This window comes from Centropristis striata, chromosome 7, assembly GCF_030273125.1.
Source record: "Centropristis striata isolate RG_2023a ecotype Rhode Island chromosome 7, C.striata_1.0, whole genome shotgun sequence".
In the NCBI taxonomy this organism is placed as follows: Eukaryota; Metazoa; Chordata; class Actinopteri; order Perciformes; family Serranidae; genus Centropristis; species Centropristis striata.
Genome location: NC_081523.1, coordinates 10732026 through 10758753, shown reverse-complemented (window position 1 = coordinate 10758753; position 26728 = coordinate 10732026). Strand labels below are relative to the sequence as shown.

The 26728-nt window shown below is 39.6% G+C and overlaps 3 protein-coding genes across 4 annotated transcripts in view; all 3 read left to right on the top strand.

Moving 5' to 3' along the window:
- Positions 1–12050, top strand: part of coro1ca (coronin, actin binding protein, 1Ca) — a 33602-nt gene extending 21552 nt beyond the window's left edge. For both annotated transcript variants that reach the window (XM_059336520.1, XM_059336519.1), the window contains 9 exons: positions 4247–4369; positions 5694–5823; positions 6101–6282; positions 6667–6786; positions 7127–7231; positions 7307–7452; positions 7835–7892; positions 8032–8274; positions 9920–12050. In XM_059336520.1, coding sequence (XP_059192503.1) covers positions 4247–4369; positions 5694–5823; positions 6101–6282; positions 6667–6786; positions 7127–7231; positions 7307–7452; positions 7835–7892; positions 8032–8274; positions 9920–10039 — 1227 coding nt within the window. In that variant the 3' untranslated portion in view covers positions 10040–12050. The remainder of the gene's footprint in view (positions 1–4246; positions 4370–5693; positions 5824–6100; positions 6283–6666; positions 6787–7126; positions 7232–7306; positions 7453–7834; positions 7893–8031; positions 8275–9919) is intronic.
- Positions 12051–15051: 3001 nt separating this feature from the next.
- Positions 15052–20317, top strand: tmem119a (transmembrane protein 119a). The gene is made up of 2 exons (XM_059336521.1): positions 15052–15650; positions 19170–20317. The coding sequence occupies exon 2, from the start codon at positions 19176–19178 to the stop codon at positions 19911–19913; it is 738 nt and encodes a 245-aa protein (XP_059192504.1). The 5' UTR covers positions 15052–15650; positions 19170–19175; the 3' UTR covers positions 19914–20317.
- Positions 20318–24213: 3896 nt separating this feature from the next.
- Positions 24214–26727, top strand: si:ch211-191d15.2 (chondroadherin-like protein). The gene is made up of 3 exons (XM_059336691.1): positions 24214–24241; positions 24650–24757; positions 25388–26727. The coding sequence occupies exons 1-3, from the start codon at positions 24214–24216 to the stop codon at positions 26725–26727; spliced, it is 1476 nt and encodes a 491-aa protein (XP_059192674.1).
- Position 26728: the final 1 nt, after the last annotated feature.

The window sequence follows — 26728 nt, the reverse complement described above, 5'->3', positions numbered from 1 at the left end:
TGACATGCCCTGGTCACGAGGCGTACTCCCTTCTCTTACACATAAACCAAAAGATCTGTTGCAAATATCCAGCACTCTTGTTTGTGTCTGTTTAGAGCATACTAGCAGCCAAGTGAACATGAAGCCACACTGTTTCATTAAGTGCTTATGCTAAGTATAACACCCACCCATCTGTGTAATGTCTCATTGTAATTAGAGCGTGACCGATATGTTGGTATGCCGATTTATAGGTATCACCTAAATGTTGTCTGATATGCGCAGATGAAAACTTTTTCAACAGAACATAATGCAGAAAAGGATACATGGGTAATTTAAAAATGGTGTTATTACATAGTCAGCAATGTCAAACCTATAATGTCATTCAACACGGGGGAGAATAGCTTAAAATCACTGTAGCAACATATACATTTTTTTTTAACTTCCCTTATTTCAGTAGCAGCCCCAAAAGTCCAGTCTCTGTCCTGATCTAATACACCATATAGCATCGTAGCACAGCACCAACAGATGTTGAAATGATGCAACTGTTATACATGACAGAACTGGTTTGACAGTGTTAATACTCTGAGTGATATGTGGATTTTGCGGTTATACAATTTCTTAAACTAGACTGAACATGATCCATACGGCTTTGGATCTGTTGAAATTAAGTGCAGAGCAAATAATTACTGCACCGTTATTAAAGTAATAAAGTAACAAATTTGAGTGGGTGGCTTGTCGCTTTATCTCCGCGCTCAGTTTGCTCTTTGTCAGACCTGTTTGTGCTGTTCCTGTCACTACACGTCCTCATCAGTCTGTGTCCTTCCTGCTTAACATCCTGCTCCTGCTGTCTTCAGGAAACCATATGCAGGAAAAGTTCAGTGAACTTGGCTGAAATATACATATGTATGAGATTAAATGAATATGCACATATACATCATGGCTACCTCATAATGCAGGTAGTAAATGTTTTGTGATCGACTACTGGTAAATAAAAATGACTCACTTGCCGAGGGGAGGTCACCAGGCTCATATTAAATGTTATCTGATACCGGATGGTGGCTCATAGATTCCTATTGACAGCTGTGTCAAAGTCTGCTTTCTTTACACTCAGCTTCAGGGTAGATTTCAGGGTGTGTTCAGCAGTGAGGGTTAGGTTTAGACAAGATCTTGTGATTTTCACATACTACACGTACACACACGCAGAGTTTTTTTTTCTTACACACACTGGACTTTGATCTCTAAACTTGGAGCTAGAGTATGTGTCACAGCCCGACTCTGTCAGTCAGGTGACTGCATGGTTACAGGCCTAATATTTTCATATAGTGCAGAGCTACTTCCTGTGATTTGTATAGATGTCCAGCCATTTGGAGACTGAACTGATTGTGTGCTTGTGTTCAGTCTCACAGATTATGAACAGACTGAGATGTAAAATATGTTGCTTATCAGACACACTGTTGTAGATGTGCACTGTAGCAAGCAGCAGGGTTGAAGTACAATCTGCTAGGCTTCTTTATCTGCTATAGGAGAAGTGGTCTAAGAGCAGGAATGCCTGAGCAACATGACACTCGTATCTGGGACTCGACTGGACTGTCCAAAGGCCCAGACCGCCATCCTCTGCTTAACTCTATTTGTTTATCTGTGCAACCCCAATTCCAAAAAAAGTTGGGACGCTGTGTAAAACTTAAATGAAAAAAAAAAAACAGAAGTTAATCACTATGAACATTAATCTCAGATGGGTCAACCCAGGTAGGTGAAGGGTTGGGAGCAGACCAAAAGAAATTTTGAACCGAAGCTTAAAACAAAAGAACAGGCCAAAATGCATGTTTAAAGCTTCATGTGTGAGGTGATCTTCTAGTTCCTATAATTGAGCTTGTTTTGCATGTGGGTTTTAACAGGTTTGATATACTGTCTTTGCACAATTGATTATATGTCACAAAGGATTCAGAAATTATCACATTCTGTTTTGTTGACATTTTAGACAACATACCAACTTTTTTGCATTCGGGTTGTACCAAAAACAAAAATTATTTGTTGGAGTCACCCTGTCAGAAATGTCTCAGATTACTAATTTAAAAAGTTTATGTAAACGCGATCTGTTTGCTGTAAAACTGGATGCATGTCTTTGTATATGTCCTTCTCTTTTGAACTTCTGAACATTAGTCATGGTGTACTCAGACTGTGAACTGTACTAAAATGCTAAAAGGCTGCTATTTACTGCTTTTTGTTTCATCTCTGACAGTTCCATCCTTTTGAAAGCTTTAAAGTTGCATGTAATCATTTGGCTACAAAAGCCATAATGTACAATTTGGGGTGAGCTTGGTCTCTTTGGAACTTTTAAACTGTCACTGCACTCACACAGGTAGCCCTGCCTTTTGTGGCTAAGTCTAAAGTGGCATTCAGTTCTTGCTATTTGGCTTGGTGTTAAACTGCTGTTTAATATAGTGCTGCAAGTTAATGCAAGTATGCTCAGCGGTGCTTAGGAATGTGTTTGTTTTGACGTGTTCACCAAGTGAAGGAGCAATATCGAACTGCTCTTTTGTACAAAAGGAGAGAAAATAGAACTTTCCTACATGAAACACATTTCCAATTTGGAATGCCCCTTTTAAAACAAAAGCTTGACTAAATGGGGTCCCAGAAGCCACAAAAGAAATGCAAACAATTGCATAACATGCAGTTGCAGGTAACGGTCAACTGTGAAACACAGTGCTTCTGTCTGGTCAGAAACATGACATTTTGCTTGTGTGAACTCTGGATGTGTTTGGAGTGTAGTCATTGTAAATCCCTTGTGCATACTGTGTGCATGCATGCTTGCATCTATTGTTTGGATAAACATTAATAATTACTTCAGTTATGTTGTCATGAGGTTTAAATCTAGTTTTGGTTGTACCTCTTAATCATTACTGAATATACAATTCTTAGATTTAGTAGCTCTTCCCGAGCCATTATTGTTGCAATTCCCAGTATAATGGCAGAATAGTTGTGGGCAGTCAGTGAGGCTTTTCTTTTTTTTTTTTTTTTTTGTATTAGGGAAGCCATCATGCTTTAAATAGGGCTGCAGCAGCAGGACTCTTTCCACAGTCACTGACATCATCTCGCCGGCCCTGCTGTGTTACTTGGAGTTAACAGACGGGCGTGTCTCAGACACCCGTCCACTTCTGCATCTTCAGTCACCTCAACATGTAGAGAGAGTACCTGGTTCTCTCTCTGCATATTGGCTCATAGGGTCCAGAGATCAAATCCAGCTGTGGGTTGATTTTACTAGGAGAGAGGGGGATGTACAGTATAATCGAAGGTTGTGTCTGTGTGTATCAGAAATGCATTTGTATCCATCCAGTCCATTAGATGTATAATCAGGTTATGTAAAGAGCCCAGTTTAGTTTTTGATACAGGGCTACCGTTTTAAAATAAATATTGCTGTGGAAAACGAAGCATCTTTTGGCATGATTCTACTGTATAGTGACGTCACCACTAAGAACTTTCCTTAATTACTCTGGGTGGTCCAATAGGGGTTCAAAATAATCTTGGTTCTGTGTAACACCAATACAACCCTAGCTTCTTTTGGCTGAGCGACGGAGTGACTCTCTAACTTAAAGGAAGTAAGGTTTGTTGGACAATGTTAGAAGACTAAAAATAAATGAAATATTGTAGTATATAGCCCTTGGCAGGAGTTTTTGTTGGACTGGAATTTCCCCTCACATCTGAAAAAAATTCTGACACCACAGTTTCTGTTATTCATAAAGCACTCGCACCCAACTGGGGGTAAATGTATTATCTCATGTTGTGTAATCAAATCTAAAACTAATTTCCAGTATAATTTGTTATGTCCCAAAATAGTTTGAAATGCTTGAAGACAGGAGATTGGTTTCTTTGAACACACTAATCACTTACTTTCTTAATCAGATTTCCAAATCCTCAAATTAAAAAAATGCATTAAATTAAATTCAATAGAAAACTTTTGCAAAAAAAATGTCCAGTGTATTTTGATGGACATGCGTTAAATTCTGCCCTCAGTTCTGATTTTCTGCTCTGGCTGCCTCACTAGCATCATGTCATTTAATTTTCCCCATGGATTGATTCTGTTAAAGCGGCTTTCTTAGATGTGGTGTGTGTGTGTGTTTGTGTGCTTAATTTTGCAGGTGGGATTTAGGATTATACTATAATTGACCGGTTAAAAAACATGCTCACTCCTCCATCAGACAATGTTTTTTGACGGCTCCAGACTAAGACTAATCTCATTACACTGTGTTGTTTATCTTTGTCTTTACAGACGGGACGCATTGACAAATCCTACCCCACAGTGTGTGGTCACACAGGCCCCGTGCTAGACATTGACTGGTGCCCCCACAATGATCAGGTCATCGCCAGCGGCTCTGAGGACTGCACAGTGATGGTAAGCTTTGCTGCGCCCTTTACACCTGAACTCAGACCTCTGAAATGGGTGTAATGCAACACACATTCTTGAGCTGATAAGTGACAAGAGACTACATGCTTTTATTGCAAAAGGCCAGGCTGTTGTAACTCAGGGATGGGTGCAGACCTCACCCTCTGGATTAGATTAGACTCAAATATGTGTTGCAGGCATCAGAGCTGGGGAATGATTTAGCTGTTTATTGAGCTGAGGTCACCAACTTTTTTTGAGACTGTAGTTGTGCTTAACTCCATATGTCCTTATTTGGTCTGTAAAGGGCTGAGATTAGTGTGCGGCCTGTTTACGTGTGCTGCTACCACTTCCTCACCTGAAAGTCCTCACTTCCTGTTCAACCCACTCTGAATCAATGCCATATTTAGTTCATGTTTGCAGAAGTATAAGCCATATAATGAAGAGAAGAATCATCAATGGTTCCTCTCTTCATAGCATTTGAGCCTTTTTTAAAGGGTCAATTCAGAGCCTAAACAGGCTGCTGGGGATGTTTGGTTTAGATTAGTTTGAAGTGGTTGGTTGAACTGCAGACTTGTACAGATATGCACTATGTGAACGTGGCTACCCCATTTTATTTTTATGTTTTTACAATAAAGAATGTCTTTAATATTATCACATTACATTAAGTGAATCATTTGCATAACTCGCTGCATGTTAAGCAGCGCTGCTGTTTTAAACTTATTTTAAAAATCTGAGCATTCAGAACCCTTTTTTTTTTACTAAAACAAGCAAATAATAGCATGGTAAGAAAGGTAGTTGAATCAATGGAGATGAAAGCTAAAGAAACAGTAATACAGGCGAATTCTATCACCTATAAAGAAAACATGTCCACAAATACTCAGGTTTTTCACAGAATACTCGTGTACATTTAGTGGTCCTGTAAAACAAAAAACAAAATGCAGACAACAGCGGAGATATTTGATCTACATAATAACTGTGTCTTGTTATTGCAGCAGTAACACTTTATTAGAAGGACCAGTATTGTACTATTTATGTGATGACAAACCTTTCTGTATTTTGAAAAATGTGACTGTATATCCCAGCTGTCACTAAATGATATGCTGTTTGTTGGAGACTGAACTATAAGTCACTGCTGCCCCCTGCAGGTTACTTTTGCTAAATACCATTTATTGGTGTCAGGACAGCAATACAGTTGGTAGGGTTGGGGTGATTCACAATAAAATCTTTGTGAATTTATGATTTTGAAAAATATAACGGTTAAAATGATTGTCCCTACAGCAGACTTCTGTGTCTGTCCTGTTCCTGACCTCTGTGCTACTCATGTCCCCTGCAGGTGTGGCAGATTCCTGAGAATGGCCTTGTCACTTCCATGTCTGAGCCCGTGGTGGTGCTGGAGGGCCACTCCAAGCGAGTTGGCATCATCACATGGCATCCAACAGCACGCAATGTCCTTCTTAGTGCAGGTAAGATCTGTCTGTGCCCTTAAATCTAGAAAACTTCAAGCATCATTCTCCCGACATCCTTAGATAGATCCTTTTAATAATCCTTTACAGGAAATTACAGTGTCACAAACAGCGTATGGACAAACATAACAAACACACATTCCCTCATATAACTAAAATACTTAAAAAATAAAAAAAAAAGGATAAAAAACAATAAATACAATAGTAAATACTACAAAGTGCAAAGTTATTTTTGTGCATTATAAACCTGTTCACCTTTACTTCACTCTGTCCTCAGGTTGCGACAACCAGATCATCATCTGGAACGTGGGCACAGGAGAGGCTATGATCAACCTGGAGGACATGCACCCGGATGTCATTTACAGCGTGTGCTGGAACCGCAACGGTAGCCTTATCTGCACCTCCTGCAAGGACAAGGCCATCCGTGTCATTGATCCCCGCAAGGAGACCATTATCGGTGTAAGCAGTATTCAAAGATTTATTTGTGTTTTGATATCTTCCTTTTTTATATTCCCTTGTATATGAGAGGTAATCTGGTTGCAGTAAGATGCAGTTGCGAGTAGGGAGCCTGCTTGAGCTGGAAGGCCTGCATTCAGCAACCTTATTCCCTTAAAAATTGTCTTTTAGTATGACATGAAATTATCACTGGGTTTTGGTTGAATCCTGTGTAGCTGACTCTGACCTCCGGAAGCAGACAAGTGGAAGTCATTAAATTTAAGATGGATTAAATGATTTGTGCTAATTACAAAAAATCGAAACTAAAAGCGGACCTCATAATAAGCTGCTCAGGAAATGGTGATTGAGCACAGAGGCGTTGTGTTGACCTGTAAACTACACTTACAGGAGAAGGACAAGGCACATGAGGGCGCTCGACCCATGAGGGCCATTTTCCTGTCTGATGGCAACATCCTCACCACAGGTTTCAGTCGTATGAGTGAGAGACAGCTCGCCCTCTGGAACACGGTAAGCTACTTCATGTATGCCGACTGCTCTTAATCCGTTCAGAGTTCTTCATTTCTCACTGTTATATTATTTTATATAGGTCCTAGAGTTGCCTAAAAATGTATATTTTTCAGAGAGTACATTTTTCATTTAAGGAAACAGTACATGAAACAATCCAAGTTCAAAATAAACACCACATTCACAACTTTATTATTATGAAATTGCTATATTATTCACAGCTATTAAAAGTATATCCAAAAAGGCTTAAAAAAACACTTGTTCCTGTTTTTACATGACTGTATTCTAAGTCTTTCCAACAGAAGTAATTTATCATCATATACCATGCTTTTTTATTTCTCAGCAAAACATGGAGGAGCCCATAACTGTCAATGAGATGGACACCAGCAACGGAGTGCTCTTGCCCTTCTATGACCCAGACACCAACGTTGTTTACCTCTGTGGGAAGGTAAGTTCCTCTTTTAAGCACTTCATAATCTAACTTCCACATAGAAAAATAAAACACTTATTCATTTCTCGACAGGGTGACAGCAGCATCCGTTACTTTGAAATCACGGATGAGGCTCCGTATGTTCACTTCCTCAGCACCTTTGCCACTAAGGAGCCGCAGAGGGGCATGGGCTACATGCCCAAGAGGGGCCTTGATGTCAATAAGTGCGAAATTGCGAGGTGAGCTAAGATGGATGGTTAATCATCGTCTCTAACACCAGAATTCATTTTAAGTTTTGATTGTAGTCAACCAGATCTTATGTGGAGTTCCTAATTTCACCACAAGGAGGCAGGAAGAGATCAAGACATAATCTCAGGACAGTCCACAGGAAACTGTCCTGAAACAACTGCTGCGTTTGTTGTTTAGTGGTGCATTGAATTGTCAGTCAAGTCAAGTCAAAGTTTATTTATAGAGCACATTTAAAAACCGCCTCAGTTGACCAAAGTGCTGTACAGTTATTGAAATACAATAAAAAATCATACACAAATATAGTTATACATTTAAAAAAACACTAAAAAAAACAAATTGTGGGTAATCGTGTTTAATTTTTTATGTTGCCAGGTTCTTTAAACTGCATGAAAGGAAGTGTGAGCCTATCGTGATGACTGTACCAAGAAAGGTGAGTCCTCGTCCCTGAACTTTGCACTCAGTTAGCAGACCTTGAATCTGCATGTTGAATCACAGGCAACAGAGTGAGGCCGTGTCTCGTAGCCTGCTGTTTAAAGAGTTTTTCTCACAGTTCTGTCCTTCCTCGTCAGTCGGACCTGTTCCAGGACGACTTGTACCCAGACACATCTGGACCCGACCCGGCCCTGGAGGCTGAGGAGTGGTTCGATGGCAAGAATGGAGACCCCATCCTCATCTCCCTCAAGAACGGCTACGTCCCGGGCAAGAACCGCGAGTTCAAGGTGGTCAAAAAGAATATTTTGGACTGCAAGACGACCAAGAACGCAGAGAACTCAAGCCCTGCCATGAAATCTGCCTCTCCAACTCCTTCAATTGTGAGTATTTGCTTTTTGAGTGTCTAATAAATGTAGCACAGGATTACATTAGTCAACTTTCCACTCTGTACCGTTGAGCAATTTGTCACAACAGATTTTCTACTGATATGGATCACACTATCCATTCAGTAGAAGAGGATCATTATGCACTGCAGTAGGGCTTCAGCTTAAACTGATTTGTCATCATAATAATCTGCAGATTTGCTGTCTGTTAGTAATTATTGGCTTTCTCCATTAAATTCTGACTTTTATTAACCAATAACCAATTTTCCCAAAGCCCAGATGTTCAGTTTACTGTCACATAAGACAAAGAAAAGCAGAAAATCCCCAAATTGAGTAGCTGCAGTGTTTGTTACTTTTACTTCAAAAGTGTTCAGTCAAAAAGTTACATTGCAGATACTATAAATATGAGTTTATACTGTGAACCCTCTCCATTGTCTTTCTTTTTTTGTGATAAATTATTTTTATTTTCAAAAGAGAAGGGCATGAAACAAGTCAAATACAGTAATACAACAAGAAGTATTCACTTCCTTTTACCCACCCACCCCTCCCAGGTTAGCGACACCCCCCCCCCCCCCCCCCCCTCGATATCCCAAAAAGATCTTCCACATTACATACAGCATACATCACATAGTACATAAGTCATATCAATGTCCTATATGCCAAAGTAAGTGCATGAAGGCCTGATAAAGTGGAAGATACCAACTTCCAAAAAAAACGCCACATCAGAACACTCCCAGTACATATGTAAAAATGATCCTACCTGACCCAGAGAACATAGATCACAAATAGGCGAATGCATGATCTTCATGAAGTACCTCTTTCTTGGTGTTAGATACATTCTATGTATGAGTTTGAAGTGTATAAGTTTATGATTAAGATTCTTTGATGTTTCGTCTAAACTGTTCCAGATAGTCAACCAACATATTTCTTCTCCATTGTCTTTCTTAATCTATTCTTGAATGTTCTGCGAGCAACAGAGAGCAAGCTGTACCCAGCAGGCTTTTAGTGGTGTCACAGTAGCACATTTCTAATAAAAAAGACCTGTAGATGTCAAGAGCTCACACTCTTCACTGCAACTCATCGGGTCAGATGGCAACTTGTTCCATCGTAGTTAGATTGTAATGTTTATTTCGATAACATATTGTCTAGAAACAAGTTTTTTTTTCAACGCCACCTATCTCCGTTACTACGCCCCTCTCCGCTGGCTTCACCTCTGTGCTGCTGCCTCTCCAGGCTCACAGTGTAAAGCAGACAAACTGTATGTGTTCAGAACGGTACAGATTGTTGGCCGTCTTCACGAGGTGGTTTGTAGATGTTGTTCAACCCAACTCTCTGACCCACAAACTGAGGGGTCTGTTGCTGCTCTGGGCGCCTGCTGCTGGGCGTCCTGCCGCACCTCACCCACAACACAGCCACCCGCCCAAGACCCAGCCCATGTGTGTCTCTGCAGTCCTGCTCTGTAATCACAGCCCACTGGGCTCCAGCGCTGGTGGAACATGTTAACCCTCAGAGTACCAGACCCTGCCGTATGGCATGCACAGTCCAAAGGCTGTATAAGTTTGGTTCAGATGTGATTGTAGCATTGTGATTGAAATGTAGAAACATGCCAAAGAGTCTGACTCGTCTCTTGTGTGTCCCACAGAAATCTGAAGCCAAGCTGGAGGAGATCTTGAAAGAAATCAAATCCCTCAAGGACCTGGTCAGCAGTCAGGAGAAGCGAATCATCAAACTTGAAGAGCAAATGTCCAAAATTGCCATCTAGGGACCCTTTACCCAACCCGCTACAATTCAGGACGTTCCATTGGCTGGGGGGTGGGCGGGACCAGTCACTGCCTATCTCAATGACAGTGTTTCGTCTGAGGCCTGCCTAGCAAAGATCCCTAGCAACATTCCAGAAGAACTCTTTCTTAGCCAGCCCCCGACCCTCATTTTAACACAGGTGGAATAAGGATGCGTGGCAAATTTAGCAGAAAATACTCCTTGCTTTTCGGTGGACTCTACTCCTTTTATTGTGTGGCAGTCATTTTTTTTATTTTTTCTACATGTATTAAAAGCTCTTACATATTCCTTTTCCATTTTAGAAGTATGACCAAGAAAATTCCAATACCAATAGTCCCCATTTGCAGTTGCATACCAAAACATATATTTTTTAAGTAGGTATCAGTGTTTCATGTTAACATACCCCAAAATCATAATGTTGCCAAATTTTGTTTACACCTCCTTAACAGTATTTCTTTCTCTCTCTTTGTGGCAAGAGTCAAAACGCAAACAGGGACGCTCAGTGCAGTAGACTGACTATGTAAGGAGGTCATCAATAATGAACTATGAAATTAAAATAATTTCTATAAATCGGATGGTTATGCTAGGAAGATTGACATCTCAAACTCTGTAATTAGGAGGAAATGCACTCAAATTGAAGACCCATTTAGCTGCCAGAGTCTACACCAAGCACCCAGGCATTACATAAATGACAATTCTTGCTGTCTGTGTTGACGCTGCACTAATTAACCTCCTGCTTTCTGCCATTTTTTTCCTCATTCCTTTTGCTTTTCCGTCATTCTGACTGTGGACAATAGTCCGCGTAAACATGCATTCCTTTGCTTCATTAACATTACTGGAGAAAATGACAAACACATTCCACAAATCTCATTGGCAGTTCTTGGTGTCGGGGAAAAATTACTTCGATAAAGTTCCTCTTTTCTGTGAACACTCTGCTGTAGTGACGCAGTTACACTGGTTGGTTGTTATTGTGACATCTCTGTGCTGCCTGTGGAAAGACCAACTTTGTGTATTTTCAACCTCAGCTTTGCTTTGTTTATACAAAAGGTCCAGTCACCGACCTCGGTGTTTAGCAGCCGCAGGCTCTGCTCGACACTCAAATGTAGTCAAGTGTAGTGGGATTATTTTTTGTCATTGTTCCTTTTACAGCATACAGCATCTCAGATCTGTATCTTCTGTACAAACAAAACAGGAATTGGCAGGAAATGACACCAAGTAATCACACTCTGACTTGACTATTTAAACCTTCTGGTGAGAAAACTGGAGATTGCTACAGAAACTGTTCATGATCAACCTTAAAGGCCTGGATTGTGTGTGAATATGTGCCTCATGTCTTTGGTCTTTTGGGTACCTGTCACTATGGATGTTCCTGCGTTGTTTCTTATTGTGGGGGAGGGTCATGAAATGAACAGTAGAGCATCCGAGACTTTGCCTCTAACTTGGATGAATTGAAGAGTTGCTTCACTGTTAGTTTTAGCCTGTTTCTTGTTCCAGCTGTGCTTATATCCCTCTTAGCACTTCCACATTTTTTTAAATGGTTTATTTCTCCGATGCCCCCTGTTAAGTATCAGGAAAATCAAGGAACCGTTGAATTGTCCAGTCTGAGCTGTTGATGATAAAAGCTCCTCTTGATGTTTTAGATTTGTTTCCCGTTGGGAAGCTGAGAACGGGTAATGGTTCAGTCTGTTGTTTGCCTTTAATATTTGTTACCACTGTAAAAGACCTGAAAGTGCCATAGAGGTGACCATGGAAGTGTTTGTAGGAGACTGTTGTGAGAGTAGATGTGTGTAGTAAATGGGAGAGAGATGATAGGTGCCTAGATTTAAAACACTTTGAGGTGCTATGCTTAGTACAGACACTATGTTCAAAGGACCCTGCTGCTGAAGTCCTGTGTCAGCCACCTGGATGACATCATAAAGTCCTGCCAATCCATCCCACAATGCACCGGGCGGCATTACTGGTCTGGGTTTGTTAGTAAGCCTCTGACATTTTGACACTTTTCACCTCGGTACGGGTATTTAAAACATCTATAACAGTGATGTCAAGCCGAGAGAAGCAGCCTTTTGAGTCATCGTGGGCTTTGAGGACACAGCGAGAGTCGTAGAATATATGTGGAAATAAAGAGTGCTACAGAAATGTGTGTCTGACACAAATTATACTGCCCTATCTTGTATATCAGACTGCCCACTCTATGGATTCTTTATAGCACTGTCGGCACGAGAGCGAAGTTTTGAGGAGTAGTAGAGAATAGCGATCCAAAGGGACACTGTAGGTTGGAGAAATGTGCAGTTGAAAGATAGATGTATGTTTGTAATTTAGGTCTAGAAAACTGAGTGAAAGCTGTGTAAATAACATGACCATATTTTCTGTATTTTTTTTTTTTCTATTTCATTTTTTGTTTTGTGGTTGTGCTGAAGAGGGTATTTGTGTGGGAGGTGGGTTTTAAATGTTTCCCCTTGTATGTGTTCCCTGCACCTTGCCATAATGCATCATGAGAAAAGCTGAACCTCCGTTAATGTCGGAGGGCGAACGAATATCAAGAAAGAAAATCAGACGAAAACGATCCGGGATGAAGCCTCATGTCGGAGGTCTGCTCAGCATTTTTGTTCATTATTCTTGCTTCAAGTATCAAACATTGATTATAAGAAAAATTAATAAAGAATTTTTAAAATGGCCTCATTGTATCTTTTGCATTCAGTCATTAGTTTCTGGATTTCTTGAATCTTTCAGGGCAAGTTAAAAGTTTAGTTTGAGTACAACAAATCTGAACCTGCACTGAAAACAAGCTGAAGATAAATACTTCAGATAAAACCAAACAAAGGCCCATAACTCATCTTTCTTTGAAATTTGTTATTTTCAAATTAAAGTGCTTTGAAGAAAACAAGCTTCAAGACAAAAAGCTAATTATAAAAGGACATTTAAAAAGGATATTAAAAAGCCAGAAGAATAGAAAGAAGAGCAAGCTAAAATGGATAAAACAAGAATATAAGTAACGGTGCATTGAAAGAAATTATTTGATTGAATCTCAGACAGTGGAAAACAAAAGTCTTCAGCTGATTTAACTGAACTGAGAGCTGCAGTTTTCTGGGAGTTTGTTCCAGATGTATGGTCCATAAATAGTGAACGCTGCCTCTCCATGTTTAGTTTTGACTCTGGGGACAGGAAGCAGACTTGTCACAGATGACCTGAGAGCTCTGGATGGTTCATGCTGTATTGGACATTTAGAAATCTATATTGGTCCTAAATCATTCATAAACCAACAACAGTATTTGAAATCTATTGACAGAAATCGGTGTGAAGACCTCAGAACGGCAGTATGTGATCAATTTTTTGGTCAGCATATATGTGACTGATTAAAATAAACCACAGGGTTGATTTTCATTGTAAGGAAGAAACATGTCAGCTTTAATATACTATGCAGCTCTGTGGCACAGCGGGACAAGCAATATCAGGTGTTGTCTACCCAGAAAATATTTTTATACAGGACAAATGAATCAAATATAATAAAGACATTGACAAGGGTAGAAATAATCATTTTGACCTGTACAAATCTCTAACTTTACCTCTAGATACTCAACTAGCCTAAGGAAGGATCATTTTATTGCTTCTCAAATCAGCACAACACAGTTTTCAGCTGTGCTAGCATAATGCACATGTGTTGTAATGATCAATCAGCCATTCAACACAATAAACGTGGATTAACACAATGAGCCACTGGAACACGAGTGATGGTTGCTGACAATAAATAATAGATATTTCATAAGAAAATCAGCAGTTTACAGCTTTGATAGTCATTTACCACATTGAAGTTTGAAGTTTTTTTATTTTGCACAAATAAGACAAGGATAATGAGATAACAACAAAATGAAGGTGCAAGGTAGTGGCAAGAAACCCCAAAAGGGCTTATACAGGGCCTCTACCTATATTAAACTTCACAAGTTAAATTAAAACAAGTAACTATCACACAAAAAATAAAATTAAAATTAAAATGAAGCAAATTATAGCAATGTTAATTTTAGCTAGTTCACAATGTCTAGATTGTATGTCTGTTATTTAGATTTTTAAAAATTGTGCTTTTCTTTCAAAAATAAGTGACCCCAAGTGGAAGTGTATATACCAAATTATTACCAAATATATTTCCACATTCTCATGTTATTATAATTTCAAGAAACATAATGCCTGATGCATGAGAGACAAGTCAATCATGGCTTTTTTACTCCTTAACAATAACAAGCAACTTTGTGTAGAAGAATCTGTCTTCTTTACATTATTTGTGCTTTCTCTAATAAAATATTCAGATTCAGGTACATCCATATAAGGATCCATTCATGTTTGGTTTTGGTGTTTTCATGGGATTTGTTGACAATAAGTAAAATATTGCCAGCCTTCATAATGTGTGTTCAGGAAACTAAACATGCTATTTTCTTGTATTATCTGACCCCAGCTGTACTGGCAGTTATGAAATAGATGGCTAGAAACAGATAGTGAATGGAGTGTGCAGCTGTAGAACAGCTATTGTGTTTCAGCCACCAAAATAACCGAAGCTACCATTTTAGACTTTGTTGAAGAACATAAATTAGAAACACAGAAGAGTTGTAAGTCACAAAGCTCACAGTAGTTACAGCGATGCACGACACACAGTATGAAAAATCTGTCATAGTTTCTTTTCTGCGTCCTGAACCTGGAAAATTGCTACCTTTTTTTCACAAAATGTCACACTGACCAGCTATAATATTAACATCTCACACCACCTGTCAAAATAAGTGAATGAAATAAGAAAGGAGGCATCAGCAGCCCGAAATAGACGAGCTGCATATTTAGAGACGTAGCCAGAGATAAGTGCTGCTAAAAGACCATGAAGTTTATATGTTCGCTCTGTACATGTGTTTCTGGATGAAAGGGGTTGCTTTCTCTCTGCGCTGGTCCTGAGTGCCCTGCAGAGACAGGCTGTAATCAACAGGGACTTAATTAGAGAGGACTCAGTGGGAGGCAGAGGAGTCTTGGGACTCGCCCCGCCAAGTACAGAAATACCCATTTCCTTAAAACATGAGACTCATGTACTGACTGCAACATCTCTGCAGTGAGCTGCAAAGCACAAAACTCAACCTGAGATTCAGTTTAATGAGTCAAACTTTGTAAAACTCAGCACACATTGTGGAAAATTACACATTGATGCAAAAATAAAAAACCCTTTCAGAGACACTTCAGCATTACTCCATGTATGATAAAATATCATAATGTACAGTACAATGTACAGTATCACTATATGTCTGTTCCATCTATCATAATGCAGAAAAGGTAGGGTAAAAGGTTGAAATGGACGTCCCAGAAGTGCAGGAGGATGCACAGTGAATATGGGAGGTTGAGAAAGAGGGAGGAGAAGCTGAAAATAAAGGGGTGGACAGCAGTGAGCAGACTTTTTAGGGCTCAGTAAAAAAAAACAGTCAGTATAACTCAACAGGGAGGGCGGATGCTCGGAAAGTCTCTTTCACTCTTACTTTCCTCTTGTTACTTTGTCTCCCCTTTATTTCCCTCTCTGTCTTCCGCGCTGAAAGTAGTGCCGTTCAGAAGAGAAACCCGGGATCACACTTTCTGTAAGTATATATTTGTATTTGTAGAGAATTTAGAGTTTAGGGTGTTATCAAGAAAGTAAAAACTACAGCCAGACATTTCATTTATTTCACTGCAGTCAAGAGTTCATTTGTAAAAAAGGTAAAAGTCATTCCAAAGATGAATAAACCAATTTTTTTTTCCTGATTCAGGAAAATTTTAAGTTTGAGATTGATAAGCGAGACAACTCAGCAGCAGTTTGATTGATGTTCCCTAGACTACAGCAAAGGAAAGAAAATTATTTAGGAAAATAAATCTCTGTTTTCTCATGTTTCAAATGTTTTGATCCATGTGATTCATTTTGTTTAAAGTTTGTTTATAAATCTAAAATGCAGTGGTGGAGAGTAACCAGTACTTTTACTCATGAACTGTAATATTAAGATAATACTTCACTGTAACAGATTGCTGTAAGAAAAACAGCCAAATTGTGACAGTAACATACTGTTTTCCATTAAAAAGGTATTATACTGTAGAAAACAATGCATTCTGGGCAATATTTGTAGGTAGTTTGCAGTTTCCCATAAAATACTGTAATATACCATAAATAGCATTGCATTCTGGGAGTTATGGTAGAATCAACAGCGGTGAGGCTAAGAAAATACGCAAAGCTGCTGTATTTCTAGAGGAGAAATTCAGCCAACTCTGGTCTTTACTTTCTTGGAACATCCATTTTAATCCTGCATTTCTTGAGCAAATCACAGCGTAAATTGAACTATATTTTATTTGTTAGATGATGTTTGCAGTATCAGTATTTTACTGTCAAATCAAGGAGATACAGGATTGTACTGTAATTCAGTATGTGGTTTGATCACAGTAACATACTGTAAAGTAGATAACAGTAAGGGAACTGTAAAATGAACCGTAAAATACTGGCAACCCTGCTGCCAGTATTTTACTGTTAATTTACAAGACAATTGTTTACAGTGTTGTACTTATTTCCATTTTATACTCCTTTATACCTCTACTCCACTACATTTTAGGATAGGGTATTATACTATATAATCCATTACATTTATTTAATATCTACAGTTACTTTACAGATTAGTATTTAACAGGTTTTTGATGGTAAGTTGTTGCTTTAAACTTCCCAACAATATGTAATGTAATTTAAATTAGGCTCAACTCCACAACTGTAATAATCAAAATAATATAATTTACAAAAAGTTAGCAGCCATCTATTTCTCTGTATGACAAGTACTTTTACTTTTGATACTTTTAGTACATTTTGCTAATAATACTTTTGTAGTTGTACCAAATTAAAATTAATATATTACTTTTAATTGTAATATAATATTTTTTACATTGTTATTATTTTTACTTTACATTGTTTTCTTTCTTAAATCTGTTTAAATAATCAATAATGTAATTCATGTTTATTCTGTTTGTTTTTTTTTTACTATCAATGTAAACCTGGAGTTTACCAAATATGTTTATGTTAGAATATACTTCAAGATGGTCTAAACTCTGTCAATGGCTTCATCATCTTTGCTTTTCAAGTTTTTATTGACTTGGCAAGCACTGTTAAAACATGCTTACCTTTATTTTCACTTTATAGTCCAGACGTCTTCAAAACTACCACCGGACAAAATTTTAGGTAAATGTGTAATAAATAATACCAGAGATATATCGGCCTATATACTATCTGGTGTAAATAACAGCCATAAAACATGTGTCTTTTGGGTTTGAAATGTTTTTGTTAATTTAAAGAAAATCAAAAGTTTGGGACATTTAGCACTCAGATGTCATAAAATAGACTAATTGTATATGTGGTGTCTGCTGGCCTTCAGTTGAAGGTAATGTGGAGCTGCAGTGGAATACAGGAAATGTAATTATAGCTGTAATTATGAGGATCCAAAGGGGCAGTGCTATCCTATAGCTATACATCCAAGGATGGAGACCCAGCCCATCATGTGGTCCATACTGTATGTTCGACCACACAGGGAGGGGGCTTCACACTGCGTCGTGTAAATCAGGTTCACTATAGTATGATGCTGATTAGAAGCTCAGCAGTGTGTAATTACATATTTAAATGGAAACAGACTGAGCTGACTGGTGTCCTTTGTTGAAGCTTGACTTCACATTAAGAAGAAGCGTAGTGAGAGAATAATGGAAGGAGAGTAATGTTGGTTCAGGAGGTTTATTTAGTCAGTTGTGCTGTCGGTAAATGCAGGTCTTCCTGGAAGCAGAAATATCTTCATCAGGTCTGTGCTGCTGTGGGCTGCTGAACAGCAGCTGCTGCCCAGAGTAAATATAGAGGCCACAGCCGCAGGACTCCCACGCCTCTGTTCTCCCCCCTGGAATATAGCTTCCTCCTGGCTTTGGTGTGGTGGATGGGTGGCCTCCCTCTACTTTTACAAATTATAAGGCCTTCAGCACCAAACTCACTGTCTCCACCCCAAATAAGTAATGGCTACTCTGCTGCTGCCTGCTAAAATAGATCTGGTGGAAGATGGGGAACGGCAGAAAACCTACAAAAAGATTAACACTGGAGTTACATTTCATATGCCCCTAAAAACATTGTTTTATCATCTCAGTGTGAGTCTGTTGCAGGGAAGACTGCTTAACATTAGTTAGTTTAGTGGGTAACGCTTTATAATAAGGTCCTTAATAACCATTAATTAACAAGTAATAAGGCATTGTTCTCGCTTTAGATCCGGTAGTTGCAAAAAGCATAGTTAACTTATAGTTAACTTATAATAGATGAGCAATAAAGTATATTTTAATATCAATAAGCAAACAAAATAAGATGAATAAAGGCATGGCAAAGACATAATGGGTGGGTCATGGGTGTTTGTAATGCCATTATTAACACTTATATAAGCTTATAAACATACAATAATGTTAATAAGCATCTTGTAAGGACTTACAAGGGCCTTATTACTTGTTAATTAATAGTTATTACAAGGACCTTAATATAAAGCGTTACCTTTTAGTGTTTCCTAACCTGAGGGTTGGGACCCAGCAAATGCAAAGCAAAGTTTGAGACTTAAGATTCATGTTATTTGCACTGTGAGACTCAAATGTCATCAATTCCACAACACAAATGATGTGAATATGCAGTATTCTCATAATTTGCATATTCGTGTGAGTTGAAATATTTTCAACTAAATGGTGACAGACACAGCACAGCCATGATCAATCTGAAAACAAGCATTTTAGGAACTGTTTGCTTCTTATCTCCAGGCAGTCACTGCACCAGGCAGCTGGTCGCCAACAAATGGTTACAGCACATTACTTATTTTAAAACTTTTGAATAGCAATTAAACAAATTCGATAGTGTTTATAAGTGAGTTTATTGGTGCTGGTAGATGGATTCTGTAGCCTTTGGAGCCTTGTTAGTTGTTTCTCCCTGTTTCCAGTCTTTATGCTAAGCTAAGCTAACAACCTCCAGGCTTGAGCCTTTAAAGAGTCTCCAGCCTCTGTGTTAGTGGATCCCTCCAAGATTAGCTTTGGAAATAGTTATGATCCTAAATTCAAGATGTCCATTGTTGTTGTTGTTGCAGGAAGAGATGACGTCCCGCTTGGTTTTTCTTGTCACCTGTGTGGCCCTGCTGTCACTGTGTCACGCCACTCCTCTCTTCTACAACACATCCTTGGACGGCAGCGGAGATGAAGCGGAGCTGGAGCTCCTTTTTCCAACATCGTTCTCCACTCGAGCACCTGTTCACATCTCCACTGCCACCGGACCTCCCTCCCTCACCAACACCATCACCACCACCATGATCCGCCTGAAGGACTTCGTCTTTACCCGCGTCGTGGACTTCCTGCAGGAGAATCTGCTCATCATCATCGTCGTAACATCTCTTCTCATCGTCATGGTGTTCATCATCTGCTGCGCCTCTGCCATGAGTCACAAGCGCAAGCTGGAGGCCTACAAACCTCTTCCTCACTCACAGAAGAAGCACGTGGCTGATAAAACAGGCGGACGCAAGAACTCAAGCGAGGCCCAGGAGAGGCCCTACGCCGTCGACCACGTCAAGAGGGTCCAGACTCAGAGCATGGCCTCCCCCAAGCACCTGCGCGTGCCCTCCAAGGCTCTGGTGGGAGAGAAGGGGAGGGACGTCAGGTCGTCGCCTCGCCAGGAGGTCAGAAGGGTCAGGGAGGCAGAGGAGGTGGAAAGGCGGAGAGAGGAGCCCAAGCACAAAGAGCAGCCGAAGTTCAGGGAGGAGGTGCAGCAGAGCTCCAGCCCCAGCACCAGCTCCGCTCACCCAGTCTGCACCTGCCACCTGAAGAAGGGCCACCACTAGGGCACCAGGCCTGATGTTGGCATGAGAGGTGAAATGTTGCAACTATGACAAAGAAACAAGATCGTACAGGTTGGTTATACAGCACACAGGTTGAAGAAAATTAAGAAATGCATTGAAAAAAATATTGGTTGTCACTGTGCTTATTAAGCCAAACTAGAGGGCGCTGTTCCATCATGTTGATATTAAGCATTTGGCATCTATCGGGCCGTTTTGTGGAAGATCCAAAAAGTCGTGAGGTTAGAAGGAGATGGTCGTCTCTGTGCTCTTGGGGTTGGTTGTCACACATATCACACTTGGGACAATGATTTAATTGTTATGAAACTGCGGCTTTAACCCTTTATCAGGCGAAGAACTGTATTTGGTAACTTCAGTGGATATCAAAATGGGGTCGAGAAAAAAGTTGCAAATTTACTAGATTAAAGTGGCAAATCTACAAGAAAAAAGAGTCGCAGATTTAAGAGATTTAAAGTGGCAAATCTGTGCAAAAAAGTCGCAGATTTAAGAGATTTACAGTGGTGAATCTACGAGAAAAAAGTTTCTTTTTTCCCCCACTTCTTTCTCATAAATCTGTGACTTTTTTCCACGCAGATTTGCTACTTTAAATCTCTTATACCTGTGACTTTTTCTTGTAGATCTGCCACTTTAATCTAGTAAATTTGCAACTTTTTTCTCAAAATATTTTTCTTTTTTCTTTTGGATGCTGAAGTATCTACGGTTCTTCGCCTGATAAAGGGTTAATAAACCCCCCCTTTATTTTACTTCTCATTACAGAGGATAAAAAGCAAATTATCATGGTTCACATTCACTTTAAACAAATATATGAATACAAAGAGCTTTGATGAGTATTATAGAGAAATTATTCTATTTTCAAACTTGATGTCTTTAGTTTCTAAAATTAAAAACTTACAATTGTTTTTTAAAATCACTTTAAAACTTTTTTTGAACCCTGTACAACCATTGTGACAACCAAACTTGTGATGTGCCTAGAGAGTGTTTGATGGTTGATAACTTGCTGTATAAATAAGTTACAAGAATGAAGGGGATATCTATTTCAACCTAAATGTCCCTCTAATGTAGAGTGTCTAATTATTATTCTAAGATTGTGTTGATGATGAGAACTTCAAACAAGAGCAATAAATGTGACAACTGACCCCGGTCTCAAAAACTGCCAGAAAAAGAAAAATTGATTCGGCTCATGGCCCCTATAGAAAAAAACTTGATTAAAACTTGACTAGATTAAACAGTTGAATCTAAACGTTCATGTAAATATGAACTACAGCCTGACATAAAAATTTAAATGATAGAAGATATGTGAAGAATTATGTTGCTGCATTAAGCCTATATTTAAATATTGCATCTCAAAGATTCATACAAAGACTAAAAAGCCAACACTTGATGTTGAAAACTATATGGCTGATTTCTTTAAATTCAGTTTAAAGTGGCTCAGTGGTCTGTTTGTCTTACTGTGGTTTTTATCAGTGATTACCACAGAGCCTAAACCACCTAAGACCATGAAAGAGTGAAATAAATTATTTGGTAACGCTTTATAATAAGGTCCTTAATAACCATTTATGAACAAGTAATAAGGCATTGTTATCGCTTTAGATCCGGTAGTTTCAAAAAGCATAGTTAACTTATAGTTAACATATAATAGATGAGCAATAAAGTATATTTTAATATCAATAAGAAAACAAAATAAGATTAATAAAGGCATGGCAAAGACATAATGGGTGGGTCATGGGTGTTTGTAATGCCATTATTAACACTTATATACGCTTATAAACACATAATAATGTTAATAAGCATCTTGTAAGGACTTACAAGGGCCTTATTACTTGTTAATTAATGGTTATTACAAGGACCTAAATATAAAGCATTACCCCCATGCTTTCCAAATATAAGTGTTTTTAATACAGAGATGTATTACGTTATTTGCCTGCCTATAGACAGAGGAACCTCCTCAGTATGTCCTGCTGTACGTCGTGGCATCTCTTCAGCAGCTAAGAGCTGTAGCTGAAACAGTCATTTAGTCATTTAGAATAAAATCTTTGCTGCTGTAAATAATGCAAAGTGAGACGCCAGTAAATTTTAGTTTTTGGATGAGTAACAAAACAATCTCTTTATATTTACATTCATATTTACTTCATCTTGTTTGTGTTATTTTATGTTATACCGTATTGTATTTTACTTTACAAACCTTATTCACAATTTTTTTTTACACCAAAAGCACCATCCTCAGCTGTTATTTATGGGGAGTAAAAACATGCATATATATCGTTTATCTATCTGTCTACATATTTATTGGGTTGATAATTAGGATTATTATTCAACATTAAAAGGAGGGGGTTATTTTGGTTAAGAAACTTTATGAATCAAGGTTTGAGTTTTCTTTAATAAGTAATAATTATGTATGAGATAAATTATGGGTTTTGTTTTACTGTAATAATTTGTAATGAGTCAAAAAACTTGAGTATAGGGATAGACAGTTATTTTTGATTCATGGTGGCTAAAAATGGCATTTAAAAAGCAAAAGATTAGTGCATATTTTTCATATGCATGTGATTTTATTTGATTAAAAGTTAAAGGATACTGCCCCGATACTCAAGTTAATGACTCTTTGCTTTAGAACCAAAAGTGTGAGTTTGTTTGAATTATAGGCCAGACTTTTGTCATGTTTAAATCCTCTTTAACCTCAGATCGTTGTTCTCAGATGTTTCCACACAGATGCTTCCTCTGTAAGTGACGGTTGTATTGTTTACAAAATGACAGTTTTGTTTTGCTTATGTTGAATAAAATTGTTGATGTAACGACGTTTTCTGTCGTTATTAAAAGTGCTGGAAACAGTTTCATGATGAAAGACGAATGCAGCCCTGAAGAAGCCTAAGATTAGAAAAGGTCTAAAAGAGAGGACGCTCGCTACGTGCACATTATGTTCAACTCTGGAATCTGTAATTTTGAGCTGCATTTACTCAAGAATCATGGGAAACTATTTTTAAGGTACTTACCCAAATGTCAGATTTGTGATATCTGCTCTTTGGATACATGAGCTGTCTTCTCACTACACACACACACACATTACATTACATTACATGTCATTTAGCTGACGCTTTTGTCCAAAGCGACTTACAATAAGTGCATTCAACCTGAAGGTACTAGACATAGACCACAGGAATCAAGTAAGTACATAACTTTAAGAGCTAACTGTCATCGCTACAGGAGTGCTACATGTTAAAGAAGAAAAGAAGAAGAGAAAAAATAAGTACAATTTTTTTATTTTTTTATTTTTTAAAAATAAATATATGTGTTAGGTGACCATGACTTAACCGAGGTATTGTTGGAAGAGATAGGTCTTGAGCCTGCGGCGGAAGACACACACACACACACACACACACACACACACACACACACACACACACACACACACACATATCCTTGTACTTCTATCTTTGTGAGAGCCCTCATTGGAATATTGAATTCCCTAGCCCCTTACCCTAACCCTTACCCTAACCTTCACCATCACAATTAAATGCCCAACCCTAACCCTAACATAAACCTAATTGTAACCTTAAACCTAAAACAAAGTCTGAACTCTCAAACAAGCCTTTAAAGAAGTGATGACGGCAGAAATATCCTCACTTCACTAAAATGTCCTCACTCTGTTGGTTAAAAACGTGTTCTGGTCCCCACTGTGTAGGAAGTACAAGAACACACACACACACATGCTCAGTAACACCAACTCCTCCACATTTTTATGATTGGCCTTGGCGAGGCAGCTGGCACCATCACACACAAACAAAGGCCTGCAGAAGGTATCAGAGCCTGGAGATGACGAGGGCCGCCTTTGTCCCTCGCTGGCTACTGTACAAGATTGTTTCAATAATTCAACAGCAGTGAACCAGATACATACAGCGCCCTTTGCTCCAAAACAAGACCTCATGGATTGAAATCTGAAGACACTGATTTGTTCCAGTGAAGTTCAAACAACAAGCCTGAACTTTAGGGGTCTCCTGTTTAAAAGAGCAATGAAATACTGCCCTCATGTGAACAGTGCGAGTACTGATGGATCAGTCTTTGAATGTTAAAGCATTGCTTTGTATTTACCACTTACATCTTGATATAGTCACACACCTTTGACATCTATTGTTAAGATGAATTGTGCCGTGTATTAAAGTGTGATTAAATATTGGTAAACTGTCTGCAGTACAAAAAAAGTTACAATTATAAGTGGCTCAACCCTTTACAGATCAAAGATAACAGCCCAACAGCTCAAAGGCCAGCGAAGCACTGTGCTGGTTGAAACATGAGCCCTGACAGAGCCTTGCACCAGGGTCGGATTCCCCGCTCTTTTGTCAATGAGGTGCTAAATAATTCGAGAAAATACTACCCCTTCACTTTCACTCTTCCTCCCACCAGGTGACGAGAAGACACGGCGACAGGACCACCCAACCCTCTCTGTCCTGTCTGAGGCCTGTTAGCTACTTTCACTGTCTGTTTGAGTTTTAGGACCCTTCGTAAACTCAGATAAGGAAATATTTGAGACACCTGTGTTGTCCATTTCTTCCTTTTTCCTTTTTTTCCCTCAGAATATCTATCACTAAAGTTCTTCCTGTGTGTATTTTGACTCTTTTCACTGACAAACAATAGGACCTCTGAATCAATTTGAACGGTGAAGAGGATCCAGAATAGGTAATACAGCACCTTAAGGCTGTCGTTAAACTTTGATGAGCATCTGCCAGGAATCCTCAACAGCAGCTGTGGTTATATCTTTCGAGAGACGGTGGATCATGTGGTGACAGGCCTGCCTATCTCCTCAGTGGAGCAGATAATACAGGAAGAGAAAAATGGTAAGTGCTTGACCTTTATTCATTCCTTTATAGCCCTTCATTAGGGCTGAGTGATAATTCCATGTACTCATTTATTGCCTTTAAATAAAAATATATTGTGATATGAGATATGATTGGTTAATATTGACATATTATGATATGCAATAGTGACCTACTGTATACCAGGGTAGACGGTTTATGCCATATTGCCCAGCCCTACCCTTTGTAAATTGGTTTATAAGTAATAAATCTAATAATGGCTTTATAAATAGTCTACAGCTGTAAATATTAAGTTGTTTATAAATGGACTTTGGTCCACTTTCCCTGCAGCTCTTTATATAGGGTCAGAGGTCAAACGGGGATCTGATGACTAAAAACTGTAAAAAGATAGCTGGATATATTTCCCAATCTCTTTTTTATGTCTGATGCATAAAGCATTAATGATGTATCAACCTTGAATAAAGCCCTCAGATAAAACTTAATAAACCCTTTATAAAATGTGCCTTATTTGAAGTAGTGACCTTTTTAACGTTAAAGTAAATAATTTGTTTAATTTGTTTAATGTGGTTTTCTCTCCTTTATTATTCCTGCAGTGAGTCATGCTTTGGTGCAGATGTGGTGTCCTACTTGTTCTGTGCATCTGTCCTCTAGCCTGCCTCATAGCGTCTCCCTGTCCTCCTGGCTGCTGCTGTCCTCGCCCAGGATTCCTGGTTTTGTGCGAGTCTCTGGGTCTCAGGTCACTTCCCCGCTCTGTCCCTCTCAGTACCTCAGCTCTATCTGTGGCCAGAAACCAGCTCTGTAACGTGGACCACCTGCTACGGCCCTTCTCGGACCTACAGGAGCTGAGCCTGAGTCACAATCTGCTGGCCCGCTTCCCTCGTGGCCTGCCCCCCAGCCTGGAGTCCCTGCTGCTGCAAGAAAACCGCATCACTTACATCACCATCGGCGCCCTGCGACATCTGGGGAACCTCACTCGTCTGGATCTGGAGGACAATCGCATCCGTGCCATCCAACCCGGGGCACTTCAGGGCCTCAACAAGCTGCAGGTCTTGACACTGAAGGGGAACAAGCTTACGAGGCTCCCTCTGAATCTTCCTCCATCACTGACACATCTAGACCTCTCAGCAAACTGCATCTCTGTCCTGGACCTGCCCTCGCTGTCTGCCCTGGTCAACCTGCAGGTCCTGAAGATCAACAGCAACTGCCTGCGTTCAGTCCCAGAGAGCGCCTTTGACGGCCTGCCACGTCTCAGATCTGTGGCCCTCTCCGACAACCTGTGGGTGTGTGAGTGTGACATCCTGTATCTCTACCGCTGGCTGCTGAGCGGTCAGCTGAGGATGGCCACAGACCTGGTGTGCAGCGAGCCGGTGCATCTTGCTCACCGACTGCTTCTGAACCTCTCCGTCATGGCCATCTGTCCTCGTGTCCTGAAGCCAAATGACAGGACACACCAACTGAACTTCAACGCTGCACTGGAGAGAAAGCTGGAGGCGCTGACAATGAAACCCACTGGACTTTCTCAAAATAACAGAAATTTGGGGAACTTGTCAGAGAAAGTATCACAAGAAACCACTGCTGGACTTCTTCCCGGAGACGTTCACAACACTCGTGTGTTACCTGACCACTTCTCTTTGGAGACACTTACCTATGAGGAGTGTTTGTCCCTAAATAAAACACAGTCAGTCAAGCCACTCCATTTACAAACCACCACTATCCCTGATGAGGAAGTGAAGTGCACCACAGGTCGTTCACCTCATATTAACACAACCTCTGCTGAGGGGACACGATCTTTGCTCCCCACAAACAGAGACACACCCTGGCCCACTCCCGAGCCACGAGCGTTCAGACAAGACTCTGCAGTGGTCATCTCTCTTCTTGCTGTGCTGTGTGTATTAGTAGCTCTCCTAATGCTGGCAGTGCTAATTGTACTGAAAAAGGTTATTCTGCGCCAACAGAGGGTGGCTCCGCTTGATGTAGGATCTAGTGGATGAC